At 44.6% G+C, this 24,473-nt stretch overlaps 2 protein-coding genes across 2 annotated transcripts; both read right to left on the bottom strand.

Moving 5' to 3' along the window:
• Nucleotides 1-7,116: 7,116 nt before the first annotated feature.
• LOC311187768 (triggering receptor expressed on myeloid cells 3-like) lies at nucleotides 7,117-12,461 on the bottom strand (the record flags this gene model as incomplete). The annotated part of the gene is made up of 3 exons (XM_084259092.1): nucleotides 7,117-7,211; nucleotides 11,237-11,614; nucleotides 12,398-12,461. 3 exons carry the CDS (start codon nucleotides 12,459-12,461, stop codon nucleotides 7,117-7,119), a joined length of 537 nt encoding a protein of 178 aa, XP_084115218.1.
• Nucleotides 12,462-16,241: 3,780 nt separating this feature from the next.
• LOC311187758 (triggering receptor expressed on myeloid cells 1-like) lies at nucleotides 16,242-24,185 on the bottom strand (the record flags this gene model as incomplete). Its single annotated transcript, XM_084259081.1, is given in 5 exon segments — nucleotides 16,242-16,352; nucleotides 16,354-16,453; nucleotides 20,860-21,058; nucleotides 22,703-23,053; nucleotides 24,131-24,185. Coding segments are annotated over 5 exon segments (816 nt in total).
• Between the last annotated feature and the right edge of the window lie 288 nt (nucleotides 24,186-24,473).

Raw genomic sequence — 24,473 nt, 5'->3', positions numbered from 1 at the left:
TACACAAACAATAAATCTGAAGAAGAAGAAATCAAAAAGACCATCCCTTTTGTTATTGAAACAAAAAAAATCAAATATTTGGGAATAAATCTAACAAAAGAGGTAAAGGACCTATACAAAGAAAACTATAAAACACTGTTAAAAGAAATAGAAGAAGACACAAAGAAATGGAGAGACATCCCCTGCTCATGGATTGGAAGAATAAACATTATTAAAATGGCCATCCTTCCAAAAGCAATATACAGATTCAATGCTATTCCAATCAAAATTTCAATGTCATTCTTCAAAGAAATAGAACAATTATTGATGAAATTCATATGGAATCACAAAAAAACCCCGAATAGCCAAAGCTCTCCTGAAAAAAAAAGAAGGGAATGGAGGCATCAGACTCCCAGACTTCAAACTATACTACAAAGCCATAATCATCAAAACTGCATGGTATTGGAACAAGAACAGACATACAGACCAATGGAATCGAATAGAAAATCCAGAAATAAACCCACAGATTTATGGTCAACTAATCTTTGACAAAGGAGCAAAGAATATGCACTGGAGCAAAGAAAGTTTGTTCAATAAATGGTGCTGGGAAAACTGGGTCGCTACATGCAAAAGAATGAAGCTTGACCACCACCTCACACCATACACAAAAATCAACTCAAAATGGATTAAAGAACTAGACATAAGACCTGAAACCATAAAATATATAGAAGGAAATATAGGCGAAACACTACGTGATTTGCACATCAAAGACATCTTTACAGACACATCACCCAAAGCAGTGATAGTGAAGGCAAAGATAAACAGCTGGGACTACATCAAATTAAAGAGCTTTTGCACAGCAAAAGAGACAATAACAAAAACAAAGAGAAACCCCACCAACTGGGAGAACATTTTTGCACCCAACACTAATGATAAAGGACTGATCACAAAAATCTGCAAAGAGCTGATGAGACTCAACAACAACAAAGAAAATAATCCAGTCAAAAAATGGGCAGAAGAGCTTAAAAGAAACTTCTCTGAAGAGGAAATGCAAATGGCCAACAGGCATATGAAAAAATGTTCAACATCACTTGTCATCAGGGAAATGCAAATCAAAACTACCATGAGATACCATCTTACACCAGTGAGAATGGCACATATTAAAAAAACTAGCAACAACAAATGTTGGCGAGGGTGTGGAGAAAAAGGAACTCTTCTGCACTGTTGGTGGGAGTGCAAACTGGTCCAACCACTGTGGAAAGCTGTGTGGAGATTTCTGGACCTACTAAACATAGAGCTTCCATATGATCCAGCAATTCCACTCCTAGGTATTTACCCAAAGGACACAGAAACATCAATTCCAAAGAACACCTGCACCCCTATGTTTATAGCAGCACTGTTTACAATAGCTAAGCTTTGGAAACAACCCAAATGCCCAAAAATAGATGACTGGATCAAGAAGATGTGGTACATATATACCATGGAATATTACTCAGCATTCAAAAAAGATAAACACATGCAATTTGCTGCAACATGGATGGCGCTGGAAGGGATCATGCTCAGCGAAATAAGCCAAAAAGAAAAAGAAAAATACCGGATGGTCTCACTCATAGCAGGAATCTAGAAAACTTAAATAAGGGACCAGGAAAATGAATAACTATAAGAAAGTGAAAATCAAAATCAACAAAAAACTATGAACCAGAGACACTTTTAGGGGGGCGGGGGCGGGAGGGGAGGGATTGGGGTCAGAATGGGGGGCTGCAATTGGATGGGGAATATAACAATAAAATTTATAAAAAAAAATAGTCAATGTTTTCTGTGAGGATAGATTGAAATGGGATTAAAGTTCAGCTGGATTTTATCTGATGCTCCATAACACTGCACTTTTCTCAGACTAAAAAGAAGAATCTGGATGAGTTTGATGACTTAAACTATTTATTAATCTCAAATTCTGTTACTTTTCTTTGTATTTAAATATTGATAATTTTCATATATCTAATGTGGCATTTCAGAAATAAGAACACATTGCTAAATACTGTTTGTAATAGATTCGGGATTGTTCAATGATGCCTATGTGGTGATTTCTCTAAGACCTTACCAAAATGATGTACACAATTCATGATATTTCTTACTGGACTGAAAATGATATGACCTGGTGAACCCAAGAACTGTGATTTTGAATGACACTGCACTCAGAATCTTCTTGAAATGTCCAAACTATGTTTATATATGACCTTATCAGTATGCTTTAAGTGTTATTTGGAAAAAAATAGACCTTATATATAATGCATTTTTCATCAAATGATTAACTGTTCTTCCATCAACATTCAGTTAATCTTATTTAGTAAATAAATTACATTCCCAAATATTTTCTTTTGTTTTATGCTCATCATGCAGAATTTTAAGTTCATTTTTATTATAATTCTATGCATAATGTCAAAGTTCCTGCCGGAATACAGAGGTAATTCATATGAGGGAAAGACTTTTTTGGTGGGTGGGGGGCAAGGGGTGAGACATTCTTAGCTATTTAAAAAACACAAGAAACTCTTAGTGCCATTTGTAAATGCTGTGAAAGCTAAGAACAAGGATTATGTTGATATCCATTACTCTAAGGACAAAGACTGAAAGTTAGCCTAGCCCACAGACCCTGGATCATCTGATCTCCATCCTCCTCCCATTAAACAAATGGAAAGATATACCCAGCTCATGGGTTGGAAGAATCAACATTGTCAAAATGGCCATCCATCCCAAAGCAATTTAGAGATTCAATGCAATTGCAATAAAAATCACAATGGCATTCTTCAAAGAAATAGAACAAAGATTACTAAAGTTCATAAGAAAACACAAAAGACCCCAAATAGCCAAAGCTTTCCTTATATAAAAGGGTGGAAATGAAGGTATCACACTTCTGATTTCCAACTATACTATAATGCCATAGTAGTGAAAGCAGCATGGTAATGGAACCTAAAACAGACACACAGACTAATGGAATAGAAGTGAGAGCCCAGAAATAAAACCACATTTACAGACAATATACAAGAAAGGAACAAAGTACATACTCTGGAATAAAGCCAGCCTCCTCAATAAAGGGTGCTGGGAAATTGGACTGCCACATGTAAAATGATGAAACTAGACCATTATCTCACACCACACATGAAAATCAACTCAAAATGGATAAAAGACTTGGATATAAGACTTGAAACCATCAAATATATAGAGAAAAACCTTTGCAAAATACTCCCTAACATAAGAAACATATGAAGGAGAGGACCTCACCGGTGGCGCAGCGGTTGAGCGCTGGGTTGCAAAGCTGCCCGCAGCCTCTGCAGCGCCGGTTCCATCCCCGGCCACTGGGTGAGGGTCCCAAATAGCACGCAGACCTCTCCTGCTGCCCGCTGCTCCCCTCAGCAGTGTATTTCGTCAGCCTTTCTGTTCTGCTCCCCGCTCTGGCTCTGGTGAATTCTCTCACCCTCCCATGCTTCTGACTGTACCCAGTGCTTTTATAAATAAATCTGTAAAAAAAAAAAAAAAGAAAGAAAGAAAAGAGAAGAAAGAAATATATGAAGGAGAAAGTAAACAACAGATACTGTATCAAACTAAAAGTTTTCTGTATGGCAAAAAAGACAGTGACCAAAATTAAGAGACACCCTTCTGAATGCGAGAACATGTCTGCACATCCTACATCTGATAAGGAATTAATATCAAAGATCTACAAAATACTTATACAAATCAACAAAATGAAAACAACCAAATCAAAAATGGGAAAAGGATCTAAATAGTCACTTCTCCAAAGAAGACATGCAGATGGCCAAAAGGCACATGAAAAAATTATCTTTCTCATTTATCATTAGGGAAATGCAAACTAAACCATCATGAGACACTACCTCACAACTGTGAGAATGGCCCATAGTTAAAAAACACACAAACAAGGGGCCCATAGAGGCAGGAAGGCCACAGAGCAGGATATCTAGGATTCGAGCAGACCAGACGGGTAAAGGAAAGTCCTGGAGCTCTCGGTGGCTTTCTCAGGCTTTTTGTGAGCTTTTACATGTAGTGCAGCAACCAGGCACACAGCAGACATGGGTGCCAGTGGGCCAGGAGGCCAATAGGCTGATAGGCCTCCAAGCCTGTGACAAGTCTTCACTCTGGGCTTCTCTCTCTCTCCTCTGGCTTTCTTTTTCCTGTCTCTGCTTCTCTTGGTGACTGTCTCAATACTCTAGTCATGGCCCACAGAAGTAAACAACACAGCTTACAACAATGTGACAACTGCAGGTGAGGCAGAGCAATCCTAATGGAGGGAGGGCAGAAAAGCCTGAAAACCATTTACCCTACAGGGCCTCCCTGGTGGCGCAAGAGGTTAAGACACAGCACTGTGAAGCTATCTGCAGCCACTGCAGCATGAGTTTGATCCCCAGCCAGGAAGGGCACCCATATGGTGCGGCAGACCTCTCCTGTCTCACCCCCTGCTCCTCTCAGCAGTGCATTTTAGTAGATCTGCCAATTCTGCTCCCCACTGTCTCTGATGAATCCTCTCACCCTCTGCATCTCTGGCCTGCATCCCAGCTCTTGTATGCATAAATTAAAAAAAAAAAACTTAAAAAAAAAACCCACACAAACAACAAGTGCTGCAGACAATGTGGAGAAAAGGACCCTCTTACACTGTTGGTGGGAGTGTGAACTAGCCCAGCCACTATGGAAAGAAGTGTGGAGATTCCTTAAAAGACTGAAAATGGATCTTCCACATGACCTAGCAATCAAGGGGTTAAGTCTCAGCACTGTGGAGCTATCCACAGCCACTGCAGCACAAGTTCACCCTGCCAGGGAGGTGACCCACTAGGCACAGCAGACCTCTCCTGTCTCCCCGCTGCTCCCCTCAGCATTGTACTTGAGTAGATTCACCTGTTCTGCTCCCCACTCTTGGTTTGTACTGTCACCTGTGCCTTCCACACCTCTGGCCTGCACCCCAGCTCCTGTATGCTTAAATAAATGTTAAAAAAAAAAAAAGAGCACAAATGCACTAAACTGAAAGGAAACCTGTGCTCCTATGCTCACTGCAGCACTATTTCCACTAGCTAAGATAAGGAAACAAACTACATGCTCCAGATCAGACGGGGAACAGGATGGGTTCTATATACACAATGGGACACTACACGGCAAATGAAAATGATAAACTCAAGCCAATTGCAGCAACGTGGATGGAGCTGGAAGGGATTATTCTAAGCAAAGTGAGCCAGAAAGAGAAAGATAAATACCGGATGGTCTCACTTACGTGTGGAGTCTAGACAAACCAAACACAGAATCAAACAAAGACAAACTGTAAATGGACCCTTGACAATGCGCTGTGAGTCTGAGACTCTCAGGACTGTTAGGGGGAGGGGGAAGAAAGGGTGAGAGTATAGAAGTGGGGGCAGGAAGAGAGGAAGGAAGGGGGCCTAGCAAAGAAGGGGGGGCAAGAGAACTTGGTGATGTGTGGGGAGGACGGTGGGTGCTTTGGTGGTGGGAAAACTATGTTGACCACACCTGAGGGGAGAAATCCTATATTGTGAAAAAGTTAACAAGGGTGTTTAAAAAATAGTTATCAGGGCCTCCCCAGTGGCTCAGCGGTTGAGCGCTGGATTGCGAAGCTGCCCGCGGCCTCTGCGGCGCCGGTTCGATCCCTGGCTGCTCCCCGGCCACCAGAGGAGGGTCCCACGTGGCGCGCAGACATCTCCTGCTGTCCGCTGCTCTGCCTGTTCTGCTCCCCGCTCTGGCTCTGGTGAATTCTCTCACCCTCCCCCGCTTCTGACTGTACCCAGTGCTTGTATAAACGAAGGAAGGAAGGAAGGAAGGAAGGAAGGAAGGAAGGAAGGAAGGAAGGAAGGAAGGAAGGAAGGAAGGAAGGAAGGAAGGAAGGAAGGAAGGAAGGAAGGAAGGAAGGAAGGAAGGAAGGAAGGAAGGAAGGAAGGAAGGAAGGAAGGAAGGAAGGAAGGAAGGAAGGAAGGAAGGCTCTATAAAAAAATAATAAAAATTAAAAAAAATAAAAATAGTTATCATAGTCAAAACTGTATGATGCATATGTTACTTATATATTTACCACAGTAACAATGCAGGAGTTTAAAAGCAAATAATTTATAAACATAATTACCACATTAAGCAATAAAATGCAGAAACTAATAATTGCAAAAAGTCTTAAATTTAGCACTCACTTATTATGCTTAGCAAAATAAGTCAGAAGGAAAATGATAAATATCAGATGGTTTCATTTATGCATAGAATATAGAGAATCTAAACAAAAAACAGTCGTTTACAACACAGTAAAGATTTCGGTGTACAGTTTCTTACCCCAGCAACTATGTCATACCATACCCACCACCAACCTGGTTCCTCCACCCCTTTCCCTCTAATAACTACCATTTTGTTGTCAGAGTCTAAAGGTTTGTGTTCATTTGTGTTGTATTTATTTGATTGTTTTTGCTTTTCTTTTATTCCATGAGTGAAGAACATGATACATTATTTGTCTTTCCCCTTTTGACTTATTTCACTTAGCACAATCCTCTCAAGGTCCATCCATGCTGCCAATGGCAAGGTTTTATCTTTTTATGGCTAAATAGTATTCCATTTTTTATATATGCGACATCTTGATCTTAAAGTACAGATCTTATGGTATGGTGACAATTCCTCGGAACATTCTTTGAATTTGGTGGAAAGGATTTTTATTTATCACTGAATGTAATGTTTGTTAGGGAGGACAGAGTGACTGTTGGCTTCTGGAAGGGTGCGCCTGCTGCTTCTCAGGGTTCGCCTTGCACTGTGGCCCCCTCAGGAGACCGCCTTGCCTGAGGAGTGAGAGAAATGGGCAGTCTTTGAGTATGCTCCATCCATGCCAGCCCAGGTGAGTCTCCCTCCTCTGAAGGAAATTCTGCATTGCAGAAGTCCTCACCGAGCCCCCCTGCCAGGTGTCCCCATCCTGGGGACTCCACCTCAGTTCCACCCACATGGCTCTCAGGGCCTCCCATCCAACAAATCCTGGGAGCTGAAGTGCGGAAAGTGAGGGTAGGGGTCCTGGGGAATGCCTTCTACCCCCACATCTGTAGCTACTGACTCTGTCCACTCTAATTCCTACCCCACGCTTGGCCCCACCCCCTACTCACCTGAGACCTAGGCTTTCCAGAGAAAGACAAATAGAACCGAGAACACCAGGCCCTTGCTCAGGATGAGTCCGAGAGTCAGAGTGGTAATCAGCTGTGGCAGACCTGTGAGGTCAAGGGCAAGTGGAGATCCGTGCCCTTCTGAATCTGAAAGGGGGGAATGTTACACTTTGAGGCTCAGCCTGCTCCCTGTTTTTGGCTATGAGAGTCAAGCAGGGGCTCACACCCGTTGAGATGGGACCACTGCCTTTCCTGTGATCCCTACCTCTAAGAGCTCCCTTCTCCACAATTCCAGCACACGGCTCCTGGGTCACTCTGCACTGGGCCCTCACTCCTCACTCAAGGGTGCAGGGGTGCCATCATGCTCCCCACTGCCCACAGAAGGAAGTGTGCATGACTTCATGGCCCTGAAGGCTCCGTGTGTGTCCACACCTGCTCCTCATGGACTGCCACCCTCTCTACTACACTTAGTGCACCTCTGCAGCCATCAGCACTTCTCCTCCTCCAGGCAGGATTCTCTGATTTCCCAGTGGCAGCCCCAACCTCAACAATTCTGGGTGACCCCCTGCTGGGAGGGGAGGACTCTGTCAGCCCCATTCCCTTAAGTCCAAGGCAGAGGCTACTGCTGGCCCAAGTCCATTTGCATCAAGACTTTGTTAGCAAGGACATACTATGCTTGTATAATCTTAGCAGCCCAACTCCCAGCTCCTCTCCTCAGGCTGATCAATGGAACCTTGATGGCTACGAAGAGTAATATTCATGGTTTGTGCTAGGGCATCAGGAGAGGAATAGAAGCAAAGGGTATTCTGCATCTTGGGGATCAGGAGCCCTTGGGCCTGCCTGGGTGAAAGATAGTCCTCCATGCGGTCCAGTCTGGCTCTCCAGAGTCCACATGTGGGGCTTAAGCCCAGGCTCAGCTAACCCCAAGATCTTACTCTGCTTTTCCTGGCCCTCTGTGCAGCAACCCTAATTTAGACGGAACTTATTTTGCACACAGATTGCCTTTTAGGGTTGGTTCTCTTTGGTAAGTGTCATATTCTAGAAGAGATACAATGCTCTTCAGGACCTCGACTGATACCTACTGGGGGCCCAGACACACCCAATGAACTTGGGCCAGCATGTCCTGAGTGTGCCAACTAGGTGGGCCTGTTGGCGCATTCTGAGTTGGAGAGGACACTCCCAGGTATTTGGATCAATTTTGTTTTTCTCTTAAGTCTGAGTGACTATCTCCCAACTTCATTGCCATAAGACTATACCTGTCTAGGGAAGAGAGATTTGCAGGGTTCTAGGTCAAACGTGGAAGGAGCATTCGCCATCTGACTGTACTCAACATGACTGCATTAAAGCTAACAGCCAAGGTACATAATAAACAGTGACTGTCTTGGTCACCCAGTAGAAGCAGCAGCGTCAGCTCCGGGACCCACAGACCACACCTCCATCCCTGTGTACTTCTGTGACATCTTTCTGGCCTCAACATTCAGAGTCTTGCCCAATGAGCTGGGCCACTGCGCGCATCCCTACACCCAGTCAACCCTCTGCTCTTGCCTGGACCCACCAACCATGGAGCTCACACTCCTGCCCCCTGCAGCCTGTCCTCTCTCCTCTAAAACTCACACTTCAGGCCTCTCTTCCTACACAGAGGATTGGGGGGGACAACATCTACCACCTCCAAATACTATCCTAGAATGTACCTTTCTTTCAGTGGTGTTTTCCCCCACCTGGAAAAGTGAAGAGAAACAAAGCAGGATCCCCCCATCCAGTGAGGGGAAGCCCGCTGGTCCCTGGACAGACCCAGGACCACCACTTCTCCAACCACTTCTTTTAAGCTAACAAAAACAGTGCCCAGCGCCCTTTCTTTCCTGGAGACCCCGGTAATTACTGCTGTTTCCTTTCAGAGGGTTATGTTCCTGTTTCACCTGGGGGATCAATAACTCCTCCAGGCAGGAGCGATCTGGACTAGACTCCGCTTCCTTGGCCACATTAGCCTGACTTCCCTCCAGCTACTGGAGAGGAGGAATAGAAGGCTGCCAGCAGTTACTCATGATTCGATAAAAATAATTATTTACACTCTCCTGTAATAAAATCAGCACAGTTCTCATTCAACAGTATGGGCTCAGTCACCTTCAGTTATTTTCTTTGTTGTCTTTGTTAAGATATGAGTCAAAAAACCAATCAAATAATGGGTCCCAACCTGGTGGGCCAAGCCATCTCCTGGCGCCTGGAACAGACAATCTTTGTTCAGGGTAAAATATAAAAACTTTGTTTTTCTGAATTTGACAAACACAGAAGAACCCAGAGAAGTGGAGCCATTGGATGTCACAGGGAGGAAAGCCTAGAAGGGGGTAAGGGGCTCATCTAGGTGGCTGAGTATGTGCAGGGTAGAGAGGTAGGGGGCATCCAGGCCAGCGCTCTTTGCCATTACTCTGCCTCACTTACCTTTGTGGTTGTTTGTTTGTTTGTTTTTTAAGATTTATTTATTTATACAAGCACTGGGGTATAGGCCAGAGGCGCAAGAGGGTGAGAGGATTCACGAGAGACAGAGCAGGGAGCAGAACAGGCGGAAGGACTGAAATACACTGCTGAGAGGATCAGTGGGTGAGACAGGAGAGGTCTGCCACACCATGTGGGTATCTCCCTAGCCAGTTGGGAATCAAACCGGTGCTGCAGAGGCTGCGAACAGCTTCACAGTGCTGCACCCAACTCACTGCGCCACTGGGGAGGCTCCCCCCACTTACCTTTGTAAAGAGCAAGAGTTTGGAATTGTACATGGCCTAGGCATGAGACCAAATTAATACAGTGTTCCTGGGTGGGGGCGGGGGGAAATACTTACCACCTGCACCAGGTGTGTCTGGCCTGCTTGTTACTGGTATCTTCCGATGTTTCTAAAGTACTGGAAATAGTTTCATTCTATGATGGGAGTTCAGTAGTTTCCTGTCAGTCCTGCCATAGCACTGTCATGGGATTGGTCAACACTTTGTTTCTAGATTCTGTGAAGTTCGACTTCAATACAACCCTGATATTCGCCTATGTAGGTCAGCAGGACACAGGCGAGGGTGTCCTCTGTAGTGGAGGCCTTGCCCGCTCATTGGCTCCAAACTAAGTTTATTGAGAAGCTGCAGGTGCAAGTACTAGGCTCCGCCTTCCTGGCTGCATAGGCTTTCTAAGAAAGGAGAAGGGAGAACCACTGTGTCCCCCTCAAAGAAAAGTGACCAAGGGCCAGCCAGAGGTCTTCATTTTTGCCCTCTACTGTCTACTCCCCATCTGCTGCTTCAGCAGTTCCTTGATCCCAAAGGACAGTTTTTCATTTATTTTTTAATTTTTTAAATTTTTTTTTGCTGATTGGAACTTTCTAGTTTTTTTAATGAATTTATTTTTTATTAATAAAGCACCATTTTTTTTACAACTTTGTTATTATTTTGACAATCTAGGATTTCTCGCCTTTGGTGTGGTTATCATTGCTCTCCCACCACAAAATCACGCCATAGTCTTCTGCCATAGTCTATAGGACTCCTCCCACCTTCTTTTATTATTATTATTATTATTTTGTATATTTTATATCATTTCTCATTTTTGTACAATGTATGCATTTTCATCTTGGTTATAATCCCCTGAAATTCCCACCACCCGTTCACCTGTGAACCATCACCATAGTCCCTTGTGCTCTTCCCACCCGTTTTGATCCTACTCCCTTCTCCCAAGGGACAATTTTTTATTGGTCAAAGTGGGCATGTTTCCAGGATTCACTGAAGACCATGAGATCAAATGGGGGTCTGGAGGGTCCCAGCAGCACTTCACGTGGACTCGAAGGTGCAGTGACACCGTAGCCTCTTTGAGCCTCTCCCTGTGCAATGGAGACTCAGCGTTGCTTCACACCAGGAGATGAACAAGTTAAATGCTTATCACACATCCCATGCTCAGTTATCACTCCCTCTGCAGAGAGGCTTTTTAGATGACCTAGTCCAAATTTCTTGTCTCAACAGGTGAGAAGACTGAGGCCCAGGGAAGAGTTTGCTTTTCTCAAAGTCACCAAGAAAGACAGCAAAGAACCCCAGAGGTACTGGTCTCAGGGCGGGAGACCCTGAGGGTCTGAGGCTTGGAACAACCCTCATAGCACATGAGGCCCCACATACCTGCTGGGTCTGGCTGCTGATCACCTTTGCACTGTACCAGCCGTATCCGAGGGGGCAGGATAATGAGGTTCCTAGGTGAGAGGTCAATCACACACTGGTACAGCCCCACATCCTGCCTCTGCAGCTCTATCACTGTCACCTTGAACAAAGCTTCAGTGGGGTAATCATCCAGTACGTATCTCCCAGCCTGGGCCAGATTATGCCTTGGGTCTCGCGTGGTGGTGCGCACCAGCGTATCTGGGGGGCCCTGCATCCCCAACCGCTGCCAGGCCTTTAGGCTGGTGGCATACATCTGGCGGTTGTAAGTACAGGTGACAGTTAGGTTCTTTCCTTCTTGCAGGCACTCTTGCTTTACCTCTTGGCCTTCAGCTTGGAATCCTAGAATGAGGGGTCAAAGTACTTCATTGAACAAACATCCCTTCCACCACCTCTCCATGAGTGAATCAATAGCCTCTGTAGCCCCATCAAGCATTTAGGGGTAATTTGGGATTTCTGAAAATTATTTTGAAATGGCTCAGCAATTGTGTGTGTGTGTGTGTGTTGTGTGTGTGAAGCAAATAAGGCAAAATCATGGTTGAATGATTAAATCTAGATGATGGAAATGATGGTGCCTAATCTTTCTATATTTTGTCGATTGGAATTTTTTTTATAACAAAACATTTTTAAAAGGTTAAAAAGAACTAGCTTTACCACACACAGTCTCTTCTACTTGGGGTTCCACAAACATGTCCCTGGCTTTTTGGTACCCAATACTTTATCTTAGCTCCTGGTGTCCTCAAGTTGAATGCTCTTTCTTTTTTGTTGTTATTTTCTTTTTTCTACCAATGCTTCCTCTAGCTTAGCACCTGCCTTATTTAAGGGGAAACTTTGCTTCCATTTCTTTTCATGCCCCAAGATACCAGCACAAAGATGAGAGATTGTTTGACTTCAAATCATTTTCTCAACTGCAAGATGTGCCGGAGGAACCTCCAGTTTCTGTCACACCACCCAACTCTGCTGGGTGAGGGTCGACCAGCAGTCTGCATTCATTACCTTCCTTTTCCCTTTCCTGCCTGACTGCATAGTCTGATCCTATTCCAGTCCCTCCTGAAGAAGTGAGGCAAACCCCTCCTAGCAGTACCTCCCTTCAGCCATCACGTCCCTCTCCCCGTCTCTCCTTACCTGAGAACCAGACCAGCAGCAGCAGCAGTAGCCATGTCCACCCCCCCAGCCTTGTTCCCTCCATTCTGTCCTGCATCCTGGATGGGCTGTGGCTGGCTGCCCCAGAACTCTTCCTGGAGGGCAAGGATGTGGTCTCACACGAACAACTGGGACTGGTTGTTACTTTGCAGTTGAGAAATCCTAAGAAAAATATGATGTGCAGGAGCAGCTCAGAAAAATGCAGAAGAAGAAAAGAGAGATCATTTCTCTTGCGACAGCTTCCTTCCTGTTTCCATGATTATCACAGCCCTATTGGGCAACACCCAATAGCTCCTTATTATCCACCATCGCAAGTCTAGACCTCCCACCTGATGTCCCACCTTTCCACTCACTTCCTCACCAAGGCACTGGCCACTGACCATCACACCCTGCAATCCCTCCTGTCCTCTCCCAGTCTGGAATAATACTAAGCATCTGAATTTGGCTTGCCCTTCAAGACCCAGTTAACTTTCTTGATGTCTTGTGTTCTTTAAACTTTTTCCATACCGTGGTTCTCAAGCATGAGATACAGCTGAGTCACTCAAGAAGCTTAGCAAACAGTGACCTGGACTTCACCCCAGAGATTCTGATTTGGTAAGTCTGAGAAGGGACCAAGAATCTTCATTTTAATGAGCAGTGCAAGTGATTGTGAGCGAGTGGTCCAGAGAGATGAGGTCTGTGAAAGCTCTGTATGCGGTGAGATGGGCCCTGACATGTGCCTCAGGTACCTACCTTTACAGGGGTCTGCTTCCCTGAGCGTGGGCATAGGAGGACTAGGAGTAAGTGCCTCCAATTGATGTCCTGCTGTGTGCCAGGTGCTTTACACAGGTTATCTCACTAATCCTACTGGCTCTGGGGAGTTGTGTAGTCAGTATCTGTCACTTTTTGGCTTTCCTGTACCCAGCGCTTTTTTCATCTGGGGGACAAGCCCCAACATGTGGGTCTTGCTAGGATGGGTAGCTCCACTTCCCTTTCTACTGAGTACAGAAGCAGATGTTTCTCCTGTCACTTCTTCCTGGCACCAGTGGGACAGGCATGACACTTGACCTAAGTTTGTCAAATGCATGATTCTGCCCAGGATTTAGTATCCTGAGAGTGTGAGACAAGCAGCAGGGTCAGTTGGAATGATTTACGCAGGGGCAATGGAAGCACTGAGCCAGGAAAGCGTGGGGGCAAGTGCCCGGTAGCTTCAAGAGTCCTGGAGCAGGGGCCTCAATGGCAACATCACAAGACTATCTTGTCCTTTAGCCTCAGTTTCGGCCCCTGCTCTCCATCATCTCTTGGTCTCCACCATTTTCTAAACCAGATCCTCCAATAGTCTCACCTACTCTACAAGCAGCTGAGCTCCTTCTAAAATTCTCTTGCTGTTTAAGAGAACCAGAATGAGATTCAGTTGATTTCAAAAATCATGACTGGTTTTGGTTATTACACCCTTTGAGGCAACGAGAGAAATCTCTTGTTAAGGATGAGGCCCCAAAAGATGAACTGAGTTGGGTGTTTTTAATTCCAAGTCCTGTTTGCTTAACCACATGATGCTATTCTTATCCGGCAAGTTCCCAGCAAGCAGCAGGTGGCTCACTGAAACTGACTAATTGAGAGGCTATTCAATAAAAGTGTGGGGAGGGTTTGGAACCCCAGAAGGGGCTAGTTCCCCAAGGCTGGGGACCCTGGTGAGTCAGCCATTACCACCTCTAAGCCGGAGGGACAAGAGGAGGGAGCAGTTGCCAAAACTTGGGGATAGCTGCTGTTTGGTGAGGGGCTTCAGGGCACCTTCAGTAGAGGACGCAGCCACTCCTGCCACACCCCAGGGCGCAGCCAGGATAGAATCCTGAGCTCACTGTCTTCCCATCCTCTCTGCTCTCCGCTCACGCAGCCTGTTGGCAAAACCCACCCAGAAGCTGGTGGGCAAAGGAGCTCGTTGACTTAGTCCACACAGACCAGGCTTCCAGGCCCAAGGCAGGGGAGAAGAGTCTGGAAGGGAGTCTTCAGGTGCCAACACGTGTCTTTCAATGCTGTGTTTATAATTTCTCAGCAACTTTACTTTATTGACTTAACTTCTACTTGATGTGTTATTAAATCAAGCACACCACACACTAAATCAAGCACGATAAGCCACAGAGTGAATATAGGAACATGTTAGGGTGTTTGCTGAGGAACATGCCGGCTTCTGGGAGCCCTATCTCTCAAATTAGCTAGTGAACCACTAAGAGGGTCTGGGGCTGTGAGGCAGTGGGTCTGGAGGACCTTGGGAACCTATACAAAGGCTCCAGGAAACTCTGAAGCGGGTGCTTTCAGAGCTGCAGTTTGAGAAGCACCGCCCTGCAGTGTTCTGCCTCTCTGAGACAGCATTTCACTAGATTCCCTCCCTTGTCCAGGGCTTTTTGTCAACTTCCCAAAGAGGTGCAACACTGGATCTACTAATGCAGGTCCCAGATGAGGGAACTCAGAAAGCAAACACCTTGCCGCGCAGTGACTGACTCCACCACTCTGCTCTTTCAGGCAGGAATGTCCATGTGCAGGATGAACAGCTTCTGGATTAAATATTCCCCAGCAGAACATTTGGGTCAGCGCCATCCCCCGGGGGGGTTCACACGGAGCGTTCTCAGGCAGATGAAGAAGGTGCAGGACGGGGAGGATGTTCCTCAGCACTGGGTGCTTTTCTCACAGGAGTCGGGGAAAGCCAGGCTGATGGTGGGAATGTGCTTTCCTAACGCGTGTTGGACCGTGTATGGTAGGGTGTGTTTGCTCTTGGGGAACTAAGGGTGAGACTGGCCTTGGCCATGCCTGAGGTGGAATGTAAGGCTCGTCATCTTTCCCCCACCATTGGGGCCATTCCCCTTCAGAGTCAAAAAGGTAGGAAATCGGAAAATCCTGATTTCAGTCTGTTGGCACAGATGGGCCTGGTGCCCATTTCATGGGAGAGCTTGGGAGCTAAAGGGGAGTTACAGGGGTAAATGGAGAGAAGGAAGAAGGCAGAGGGGCACTAGGAGTGTGTGTGGAGGCTGGCTCCCAGCGGATCCCACCTTCCAGCAGACCCCACCAACCCTGCGCCTGCATGGTACCAGGAAAAGAGGCATTCAGATACAAGCAGCTCTGGGTTTTTCTACCATGTGGCTTTGGGGTGCTTAGTCTTCAGTGAAGGGGCGCTTTAGTTTTTGTTCCAAAAAATGGTGGCCAATAAATGGTGACGATTACTCATTCTAGTCAGATTCTTCTCTACCTTCACCGGTTTGTTCTAAGGATCCAGTGATTAATGTAGATGATGCGATATTTTCTGTCAATCCTGTCCTTGGAAAATAGCTCACTCAGTATTTTCCAGAATCCAACATTCTGATTAACTCAGTCCCTTATTCCCAAATATGGATTTCTCCCCATGGCATCTTGTCTTCTCCCCATTCCATGGTTTTCAACACCCTTCCTCGGAGTGTTGAAAGGACCACAGACGAAGGGAGAAACCTAAGCATCTGATTCCAGACAAAAAGCCCCATGGCCAGAAGAGCAGGACACTGCAGGGCACACACTCTGTCCAGGTCAGTCTAAAATATGACAGTCCAGGGCAAGGCCTGGGCACATTAGCAGCTGTTTCCTCTTACTCCGTCACCCCCACAAGACAGCGACAATGAAAACATGACATTCTGTCTGTAGTTAATGCCAACTCTGAGGCACTGGAGGGGTGGAGGATCGGGGTAGGTTTGGAACAGTCTCTTCTCTTTTGCGGTGGCAAAGCATACACCCAAGCTTATTAGTGAAGTGAGGGGAGTGAGCAGGGCCAGGGAGGTGAGACCCTGAGTCTTAGAAATAACCTGTATTACAGATTCAGTTCCTGTTATGGCCACCTGCTGGCCCACCCTTCCCCCTCGAGATCTTCTTCTGGCACAACTATCGAACTGATGTGGATGAGGTCAGAGATCAGTTTGTGCAGGTTCATAGGCCTAGTGTCCAAATGACCTCTGTGTGACTGCTAGCAGGACAGTGAAGACCAGGCTCTTGCTCAGGATTCCACAGGTCACCAGAACGACGATGCTGATCAGAGAGGTCCTGGGGAGTGAGGGGGAGGAAAGTGCATGTTACCACTGTCCATGACCCTGCACTTGATACTTACTCCACCAAAAGTCCCTCGTGCCCCATCTCTTCTGCGCAGAACCTTCCCTATACCAACTGGTCCTGTGCATTTTAGTTTGTCCCACTGCCTAAAGCTACCGATTAGAAATTTATTTAGTAGAGCAAATGAATCTACGTCCAGAGGGCACCACAGAGAAAAAGCAGGATCTTCCTCCTTGTGCAGAGGCTCTTCCTGCACTCAGATGAGTAGAGAAGCCATCTTCTCTACGTTCCAGAGCCAGCAAACAGGGTTTCTGTTCTCGGCATCTGGATTGTCATCTCACCTCTTTGGCCTCAGTTTCCTTATCCATAAACTGAGAAGAACACAGTCTTCATCAAAATCTTATCACAAAGTTTTCCAGATTTTAGCAAAATGGGTTAATGTCAGTAGATGTCCTAAGAATGGATACAAATGAATGAGGAAAACTTAGTCTGTCCAGACTCAACTGCTATAGAAATAGACAATTTCTACAACTACTCTACACAAGACTAGAGATCAAATTGAAGGACATGGGGAAAAAAAGCAAATGTTTAAAAATGAATAATGGTGTAAAATATATATAAATAAAAAAAGAAAAAGGATTCATGTTTTATAAAGTTTAGCAGAGAGCTGAAGTCAAATAAATTAACCATAAGTCAAAAAAATAAAATAAAATAAAATTGAGAGTCAGAGAACAGTGAGACACAGAGGGCGCTAGAGGCAGGTCAAGTGTTATCTAAGCATCTGACATCAGTGCCTGGGGCTACTCAGTGAAGAGCCTTAGGTACCTGGACAGCAAAATGATGAGAAAGTCACCTTTTTACAACTTAAACTATGCAACAAATTGACTTCCCTCCCCAAGAGAGACTAAACATTTTTTAAATGAAAAAAAAAAATAGAAAAGTTCCCAGAAAATAGAATCAAGCAGCACACACAAAGAATAAACCAGCAGTAAGTTTATATAAAATGAAAACAATCTGCATGTCTGAAAGCAGACAAATAATTATTACATAAGTTATGGCTTATCTGTTGGTAGAAAAGCATAGTCACCAAAATTATAAATATGAAGACTAGGTATCAACATCAAACAATAGTTTTAGCATGGGAAAATATTTATAATTAGGACTACTACTACTGTGTTGAAAAATATATAAACATAAATATAGACTAGAAGAAAATAGAAAGAAGACATGTTAGATTAGTGGAAATATGGAAGAATATTTCTTCCTCTTCTCATTGACTATTTAATGATAAACATATGCTAAGATAAATCAGTGTTTAGTTGTAACCTCTAAAAAGGGTTTTGTCTACAAAGTTAGGGATTCTCATCTTTGCTTGAACATGGAGAAATCTCTGAGGATTTTATATAAATGTACTGAGAACGGTTCCATATCCAGAGTTCTGATTCTGTTGGTCTTCATTACAGCACGTGCATTAATATTAAAAACAAACAAAGCATTCATGGCAACATGGATGGAGCTGGAAGGGATCATGCTCAGTGAAATAAGCCAGAAAAAAAAAAAAAAGAAAAATACTGTGTGGTCTCACTTATAAGAGGAATGTAGAGGATCCAAATAAGGGATCAGAGAAAAAAAAGTAATTATAACAAAGTAAAAATCAAAATCAGCATGTAACTATAAACCAAAGATGTTCTGCAGGCAGGGGAGGAAGGAGTTGGATCAAAACAGGGGTGGGAAGAGCATAAGGGACCATGGTGAGAGTTCACGGGTGAATGGGTGGCGAGAATTTCCCAGGGATTATAACCAAGATGAAAATGCATACATTGCATAAGACAAGAGAAAGACATCCAAGGAATCCAAATAGGAAAAGAAGAAGTCAAACTATCACTATTTGCAGACGATATGATATTATACATAGAGAACCCCAAAAACTCCACAGAAAAGCTAATTCAACTCATCAATCAGTTCAGTAAAGTGGCAGGATACAAAATCAACACGCAAAAGTCAGTAGCCTTCCTATACACAAACAATAAATCTGAAGAAGAAGAAATCAAAAAGACCATCCCTTTTGTTATTGAAACAAAAAAAATCAAATATTTGGGAATAAATCTAACAAAAGAGGTAAAGGACCTATACAAAGAAAACTATAAAACACTGTTAAAAGAAATAGAAGAAGACACAAAGAAATGGAGAGACATCCCCTGCTCATGGATTGGAAGAATAAACATTATTAAAATGGCCATCCTTCCAAAAGCAATATACAGATTCAATGCTATTCCAATCAAAATTTCAATGTCATTCTTCAAAGAAATAGAACAATTATTGATGAAATTCATATGGAATCACAAAAAACCCCGAATAGCCAAAGCTCTCCTGAAAAAAAAAGAAGGGAATGGAGGCATCAGACTCCCAGACTTCAAACTATACTACAAAGCCATAATCATCAAAACTGCATGGTATTGGAACAAGAACAGACATACAGACCAATGGAATCGAATAGAAAATCCAGAAATAAACCCACAGATTTATGGTCAACTAATCTTTGACAAAGGAGCAAAGACTATGCATTGGAGCAAAGAAAGTTTGTTCAATAAATGGTGCTGGGAAAACTGGGTCGCTACATGCAAAAGAATGAAGCTTGACCACCACCTCACACCATACACAAAAATCAACTCAAAATGGATTAAAGAACTAGACATAAGACCTGAAACCATAAAATATATAGAAGGAAATATAGGCGAAACACTACGTGATTTGCACATCAAAGACATCTTTACAGACACATCACCCAAAGCAGTGATAGTGAAGGCAAAGATAAACAGCTGGGACTACATCAAATTAAAGAGCTTTTGCACAGCAAAAGAGACAATAACAAAAACAAAGAGAAACCCCACCAACTGGGAGAACATTTTTGCACCCAACACTAATGATAAAGGACTGATCACAAAAATCTGCAAAGAGCTGATGAGACTCAACAACAACAAAGAAAATAATCCAGTCAAAAAATGGGCAGAAGAGCTTAAAAGAAACTTCTCTGAAGAGGAAATGCAAATGGCCAACAGGCATATGAAAAAATGTTCAACATCACTTGTCATCAGGGAAATGCAAATCAAAACTACCATGAGATACCATCTTACACCAGTGAGAATGGCACATATTAAAAAAACTAGCAACAACAAATGTTGGCGAGGGTGTGGAAAAAAAGGAACTCTTCTGCACTGTTGGTGGGAGTGCAAACTGGTCCAACCACTGTGGAAAGCTGTGTGGAGATTTCTGGACCTACTAAACATAGAGCTTCCATATGATCCAGCAATTCCACTCCTAGGTATTTACCCAAAGGACACAGAAACATCAATTCCAAAGAACACCTGCACCCCTATGTTTATAGCAGCACTGTTTACAATAGCTAAGCTTTGGAAACAACCCAAATGCCCAAAAATAGATGAGTGGATCAAGAAGATGTGGTACATATATACCATGGAATATTACTCAGCATTCAAAAAAGATAAACACATGCAATTTGCTGCAACATGGATGGCGCTGGAAGGGATCATGCTCAGCGAAATAAGCCAAAAAGAAAAAGAAAAATACCGGATGGTCTCACTCATAGCAGGAATCTAGAAAACTTAAATAAGGGACCAGGAAAATGAATAACTATAAGAAAGTGAAAATCAAAATCAACAAAAAACTATGAACCAGAGACACTTTTAGGGGGGCAGGGGCGGGAGGGGAGGGATTGGGGTCAGAATGGGGGGCTGCAATTGTATGGGGAATATAACAATAAAATTTATAAAAAAAAATGCATACATTGCACAAAAATGATGTAAAAAATATAAAAAATAAAATAATAATTTTAAAACGTAAATTAAAAGAATAAGTATTAAAATTCCAAAAATGAAAACAAAATAAAAACAAAACAAAGGAAAGCAAACACTTCAGGTGATCCTAAGTTGCTGTAGCTGTGAGAACTGTTGAGTTAGATTATTGCTTCCAGCCCGGTTTCCTAGTCCCCCAACAAGGAACAAGGCAGAGAGGGTCCCTGACTCTCTGAGATCACACAGCCAGTATTCAAATCTATGGTGTCTCCCTCAGTAAGCTTTTCCCTCCATACCATTAGGACCCTGGGGCTGCCTAAGATTCATGGGACTTCAGCAAAGATGCCATCTTCCCCATGTTACTGCTCTGCAGTGTAAAGAAACACAGGTGAGCTGGAAAGCAGCCTCTCTGACAGCCTCCTCCTGGCTCATGCACCCCCTTCTGCTCCTAGGTAGTTTCTACCAGACTGAGGTGATTCAAGTCTGTGCCTCCTCTCCACCCCCCTCCACCCCTCAATTCCCACATCCCTTCAGCACATGGACTAGAATCAAAGGACTTGGTGTCCAAAAAGCAGTCCGGCGGCAACCTGGAAACCATACCTGGTGACATCTGTCACATTGGTGACGGGGGCACTGATAGTTGACATGAGTGAGATTTGGGTTGTGGTTCTGGAGGTGGTTTGGGTTTTGCTCTGAAGGTGGTTTGTTGTGGAGATGGTTTGGGGTTCGCTCTGGGTCTCGATGATTGTGGGAGGGAGGGTGGAAAACCCATTTGCACCAGGAATACCTGAAATATATTCAGAAAGGCACATTAGATGAATGAATGGATGAAAGGATGGATGGATGGGTGGGTGGATGGATGGATGGATGGAAGGATGGATGGATGGATGGATGGATGGATGGATGGATGGATGGATGGGTGAATTTTGGGACAGTGGTGGAAGGATAGATAGATGAATGACTCAGTAGATAAAGAGATGAATGAGTGAATGGATCAGTAGGTGGTAGGGTATATGGAGCTAAGGGAGAAATGAATATGGTCATTCAAGAAATGAAGTTTTCTTTTGCTAAGATCAAAGAAATAGTGTGAGGTCATCCTGAATGAGAGAAAGGGAAATGGGAAGGGAGGGGGAAAGGGGAGGAAGGGGTGAAGAACAAAGGAACTTTCAGGCTACACATGTCATTGGAAATGCACTTGCCTGCTATTTTCCACCAATCTGTGTGGCCCCACCTTCTTTAAGAATAACTCCCTGATTACTTTATACCATTCACTCTTGTCTGCACTCACCTATACCTGTGACATATTGCTTTATAAGTTATTTTTTATTAATATACTGCATATGTACTTTGTCTTCCTTAGGCTTAAAATTTCCCAGGTGCAAGAAACTTGAACCAGTCTCCCTTACCTCTGCCTTCCATAATTCAGCCAATCAACATCTATGGAGACCCTACTGTGTGCCCGACACTACGACAGTTGCTGGTGATGAGGCCCTTCCCTCAAGGTACTCAGAGATGAATAGGTAAGATGAATAGATAAGTAACTCAGCCACTGCAACCCAGTAAAACAGTATTGTCTATGAGAAGACACAGAGAGAGTCTGGAGTCTTATTTCCCAGGTTGGAGGCCATGGATGGACAGCATAGGTATCATGTGGGAACTGATCAGAAATGCAGGATCTAGGTCCCACCCTAGATCCAGTGAAGAAGAGTGTGTCTTTGAAATAAGAGCCCCAAGTGGCTGGTATCCACAGTAAAGTCTAAGAAGCACTGCTTTGGAAGCCCACGGGAGGGACAGCAGACATAACCTTGGGAGGTGAGGCTTCCCTGAGGAAATGACTTCTACATAGAAACAAAGAAGAGACATGGGCCTCCCTGGTGGCACAAAGGGTTATGATGCAACCTATGAAGCTACAGGCAGCCTCTGCAGCACGAGTTCAATCCCCAGCCAGGGAGCTACCCACATGGCAATCAGACTTCTCCTGTCTTGCCTGCTGCTCCCCTCAGCAGTGTATTTCAGCACATCTGCCTGTTCTGCTCCCCACTCTGTCTGTGGTGAATCCTCTCACCTCCATACCTCTGGCCTGTACCCCAGTGCTTGTATGCATAAATAAATCTATTTTTAAAAAAAAGGAAAGAAACTAAGAAGAGGCTAACTCATGTCCAGTCTACCATTCATCTCCCATTGTAACCAGCTTCTTACAGCCACACAGCAAATCTGTGTCAGCTCCCCAAGCAGCATTCATGCATAGAGTCCCCATCTTCTTTTGGACTAAATGTCTCTCAAGAACTTCAAATGAGAGACTGGTAGTTTCTGAGAGAAAGAAGGGCTGCTAGAAGTTCTGAGCCACAGCTCTGGGGGTGCTCCCCCCACCGCCCCTATACCCACCTGGCCTGGCTCCCCTTGCTGTACCCCCTACACCCAGATCACTCACTCTTGGTCACCACTAGGCGGATGGGTTGGAACAGCACTTCAGGGTCCTTGGGAGGGTGGTAGATCACACACCGATACAGTCCTGAGTCCTCCTCTTGAAGGTTGGTCACTCGGACTTCTAGTATGCCCTCGGTGGGCTTGTCCTCTAAGAAGTACTTTCCCACCCGGGCTTGCGTGGACGTCCCTGAAGGCCTCTCTGTGATCACCAGATTCACGGGCTCTGCTCCGCGCAGCCTCTGCCAAGCCTTCCTGCTGTTGGAGTACTTCCAGGTGGAGGTGGGGCATTTCACACTGAAGGTCTCCCCCTCTGCTAGGGTAAATACAGCTTCTGATTCGGCTGCAACTCGGAGTCCTATAAGCAGGGTATCAGAGTGAAGCTCTGTAAGGAATAACTTTCCTCTTTGGAAACGTGAGAGAGGAACCACTTCTTTTTCTTTTTCAACTACTCATTTTTCAGAGAAGCACTTTTCCCTACCAGCCAGCACTCGAACCCAGATCTTAATACTATATTTTGCTTCTACTGTAGGAGCTAGAGAGACTGCATGATTTGTGCAAATCAACTTCTGTAAATGATTGTTTTTGAGAGGAAGAAATTGCCTGATTGGAGACAGAACATGGGACACAAGCTAAGATCACAGTGACGGGCACTCAGCTCCCAGGAGGCCCCAAATGGCATTTGTGTGCAGGCTCCACGAGGTGACTGTGACCTCCCCCAAAGTAGTGGGCTCCTGAAAACCCCCCATCATCTTTCACGTCTGCCCAAGGCAACCATACTTCCAACTCACTCGCAGATTCTTCCCTTTCTCTGGTTCTCTTGTAAGAATATGGAAGAGGACCAACAGGAGTTTCAGAAACTTCCATTTTTGGTGACGGTGTGAGCCATGCAATAAGAGGAGAGCTGTATGGGCGTGGGGATGGGGCAGTGCTGCTGAGCCTGAGCCTCATGGGTAACGGAGGTGTGGAGAATGGGGCGCAGTCTCTGTGAGAGTGGGTGCCAGGTCTTTCCCATGCATCCTGAGCTGCAGCATATTCTCTGGCCTATTGTAGGCTACCAGGGAATATTTGTCAAATGAGTGGTCTTCTGGGTTTCATTGACAGTCCACATCCAAAACACCATAGTGAATATGAGAAAACTACTTTCAACTCAAAATTATTTTAGTTGATGTCAAGTTTAGATTTGCTCTATCATTTTTCCCTCTCATTTTGTATGTCCTAGACACCAAAACGCACAGACATCCTGTTTCCCTAACTCACCCCTTCTATCCCTGTCCTCAGGCCTCATATGTTTTCCTGAGTCTGCTAAGGTTGAGAAGAGAAAGCCAGCCTGGCAAAGGCTTTGGATCTTGGGGGACCATATCCCTTGGAGATTCAAAGAAAAAGGTGAGGCACCCCCCCAAGATCCTGGCTCTGCCCCCCTTCCTCAACTTACCTGATATGAGGAGGAAGAAGACCCAGAGCAGCCCCCTGACCCTGTTCTTCTTCATCCTTTAGTTCAATTGCTGCTGTGACTCTGGGGACAATTATGAGGTGACTCTGACCTAGAGGCTCCAGAAGGTTGCACAACAGGATATGAGGTCACTACTGGGAGTTTCTGAGTCTGATGCTGTTTCATCACTGGTTGCCTTGCTCCAGATTTCAGAGACCATGCAGGAACCTAGAGATGGACCCAAATCTCATGAAGCACCTCCAAACCCCAGTTTCCTGCTCTCTGGGCATAAATAATAATGTTAACTTTCAACTACACATTTTAGTGGGAATAATATTTGGGGGGA

The sequence above is a fragment of the Talpa europaea genome, assembly GCF_964194135.1.
Source record: "Talpa europaea genome assembly, chromosome: 2".
Classification (NCBI taxonomy): Eukaryota; Metazoa; Chordata; class Mammalia; order Eulipotyphla; family Talpidae; genus Talpa; species Talpa europaea.
Note: the sequence above shows the minus strand (reverse complement) of the source record. Positions and strands in the feature narration are given on the sequence as shown.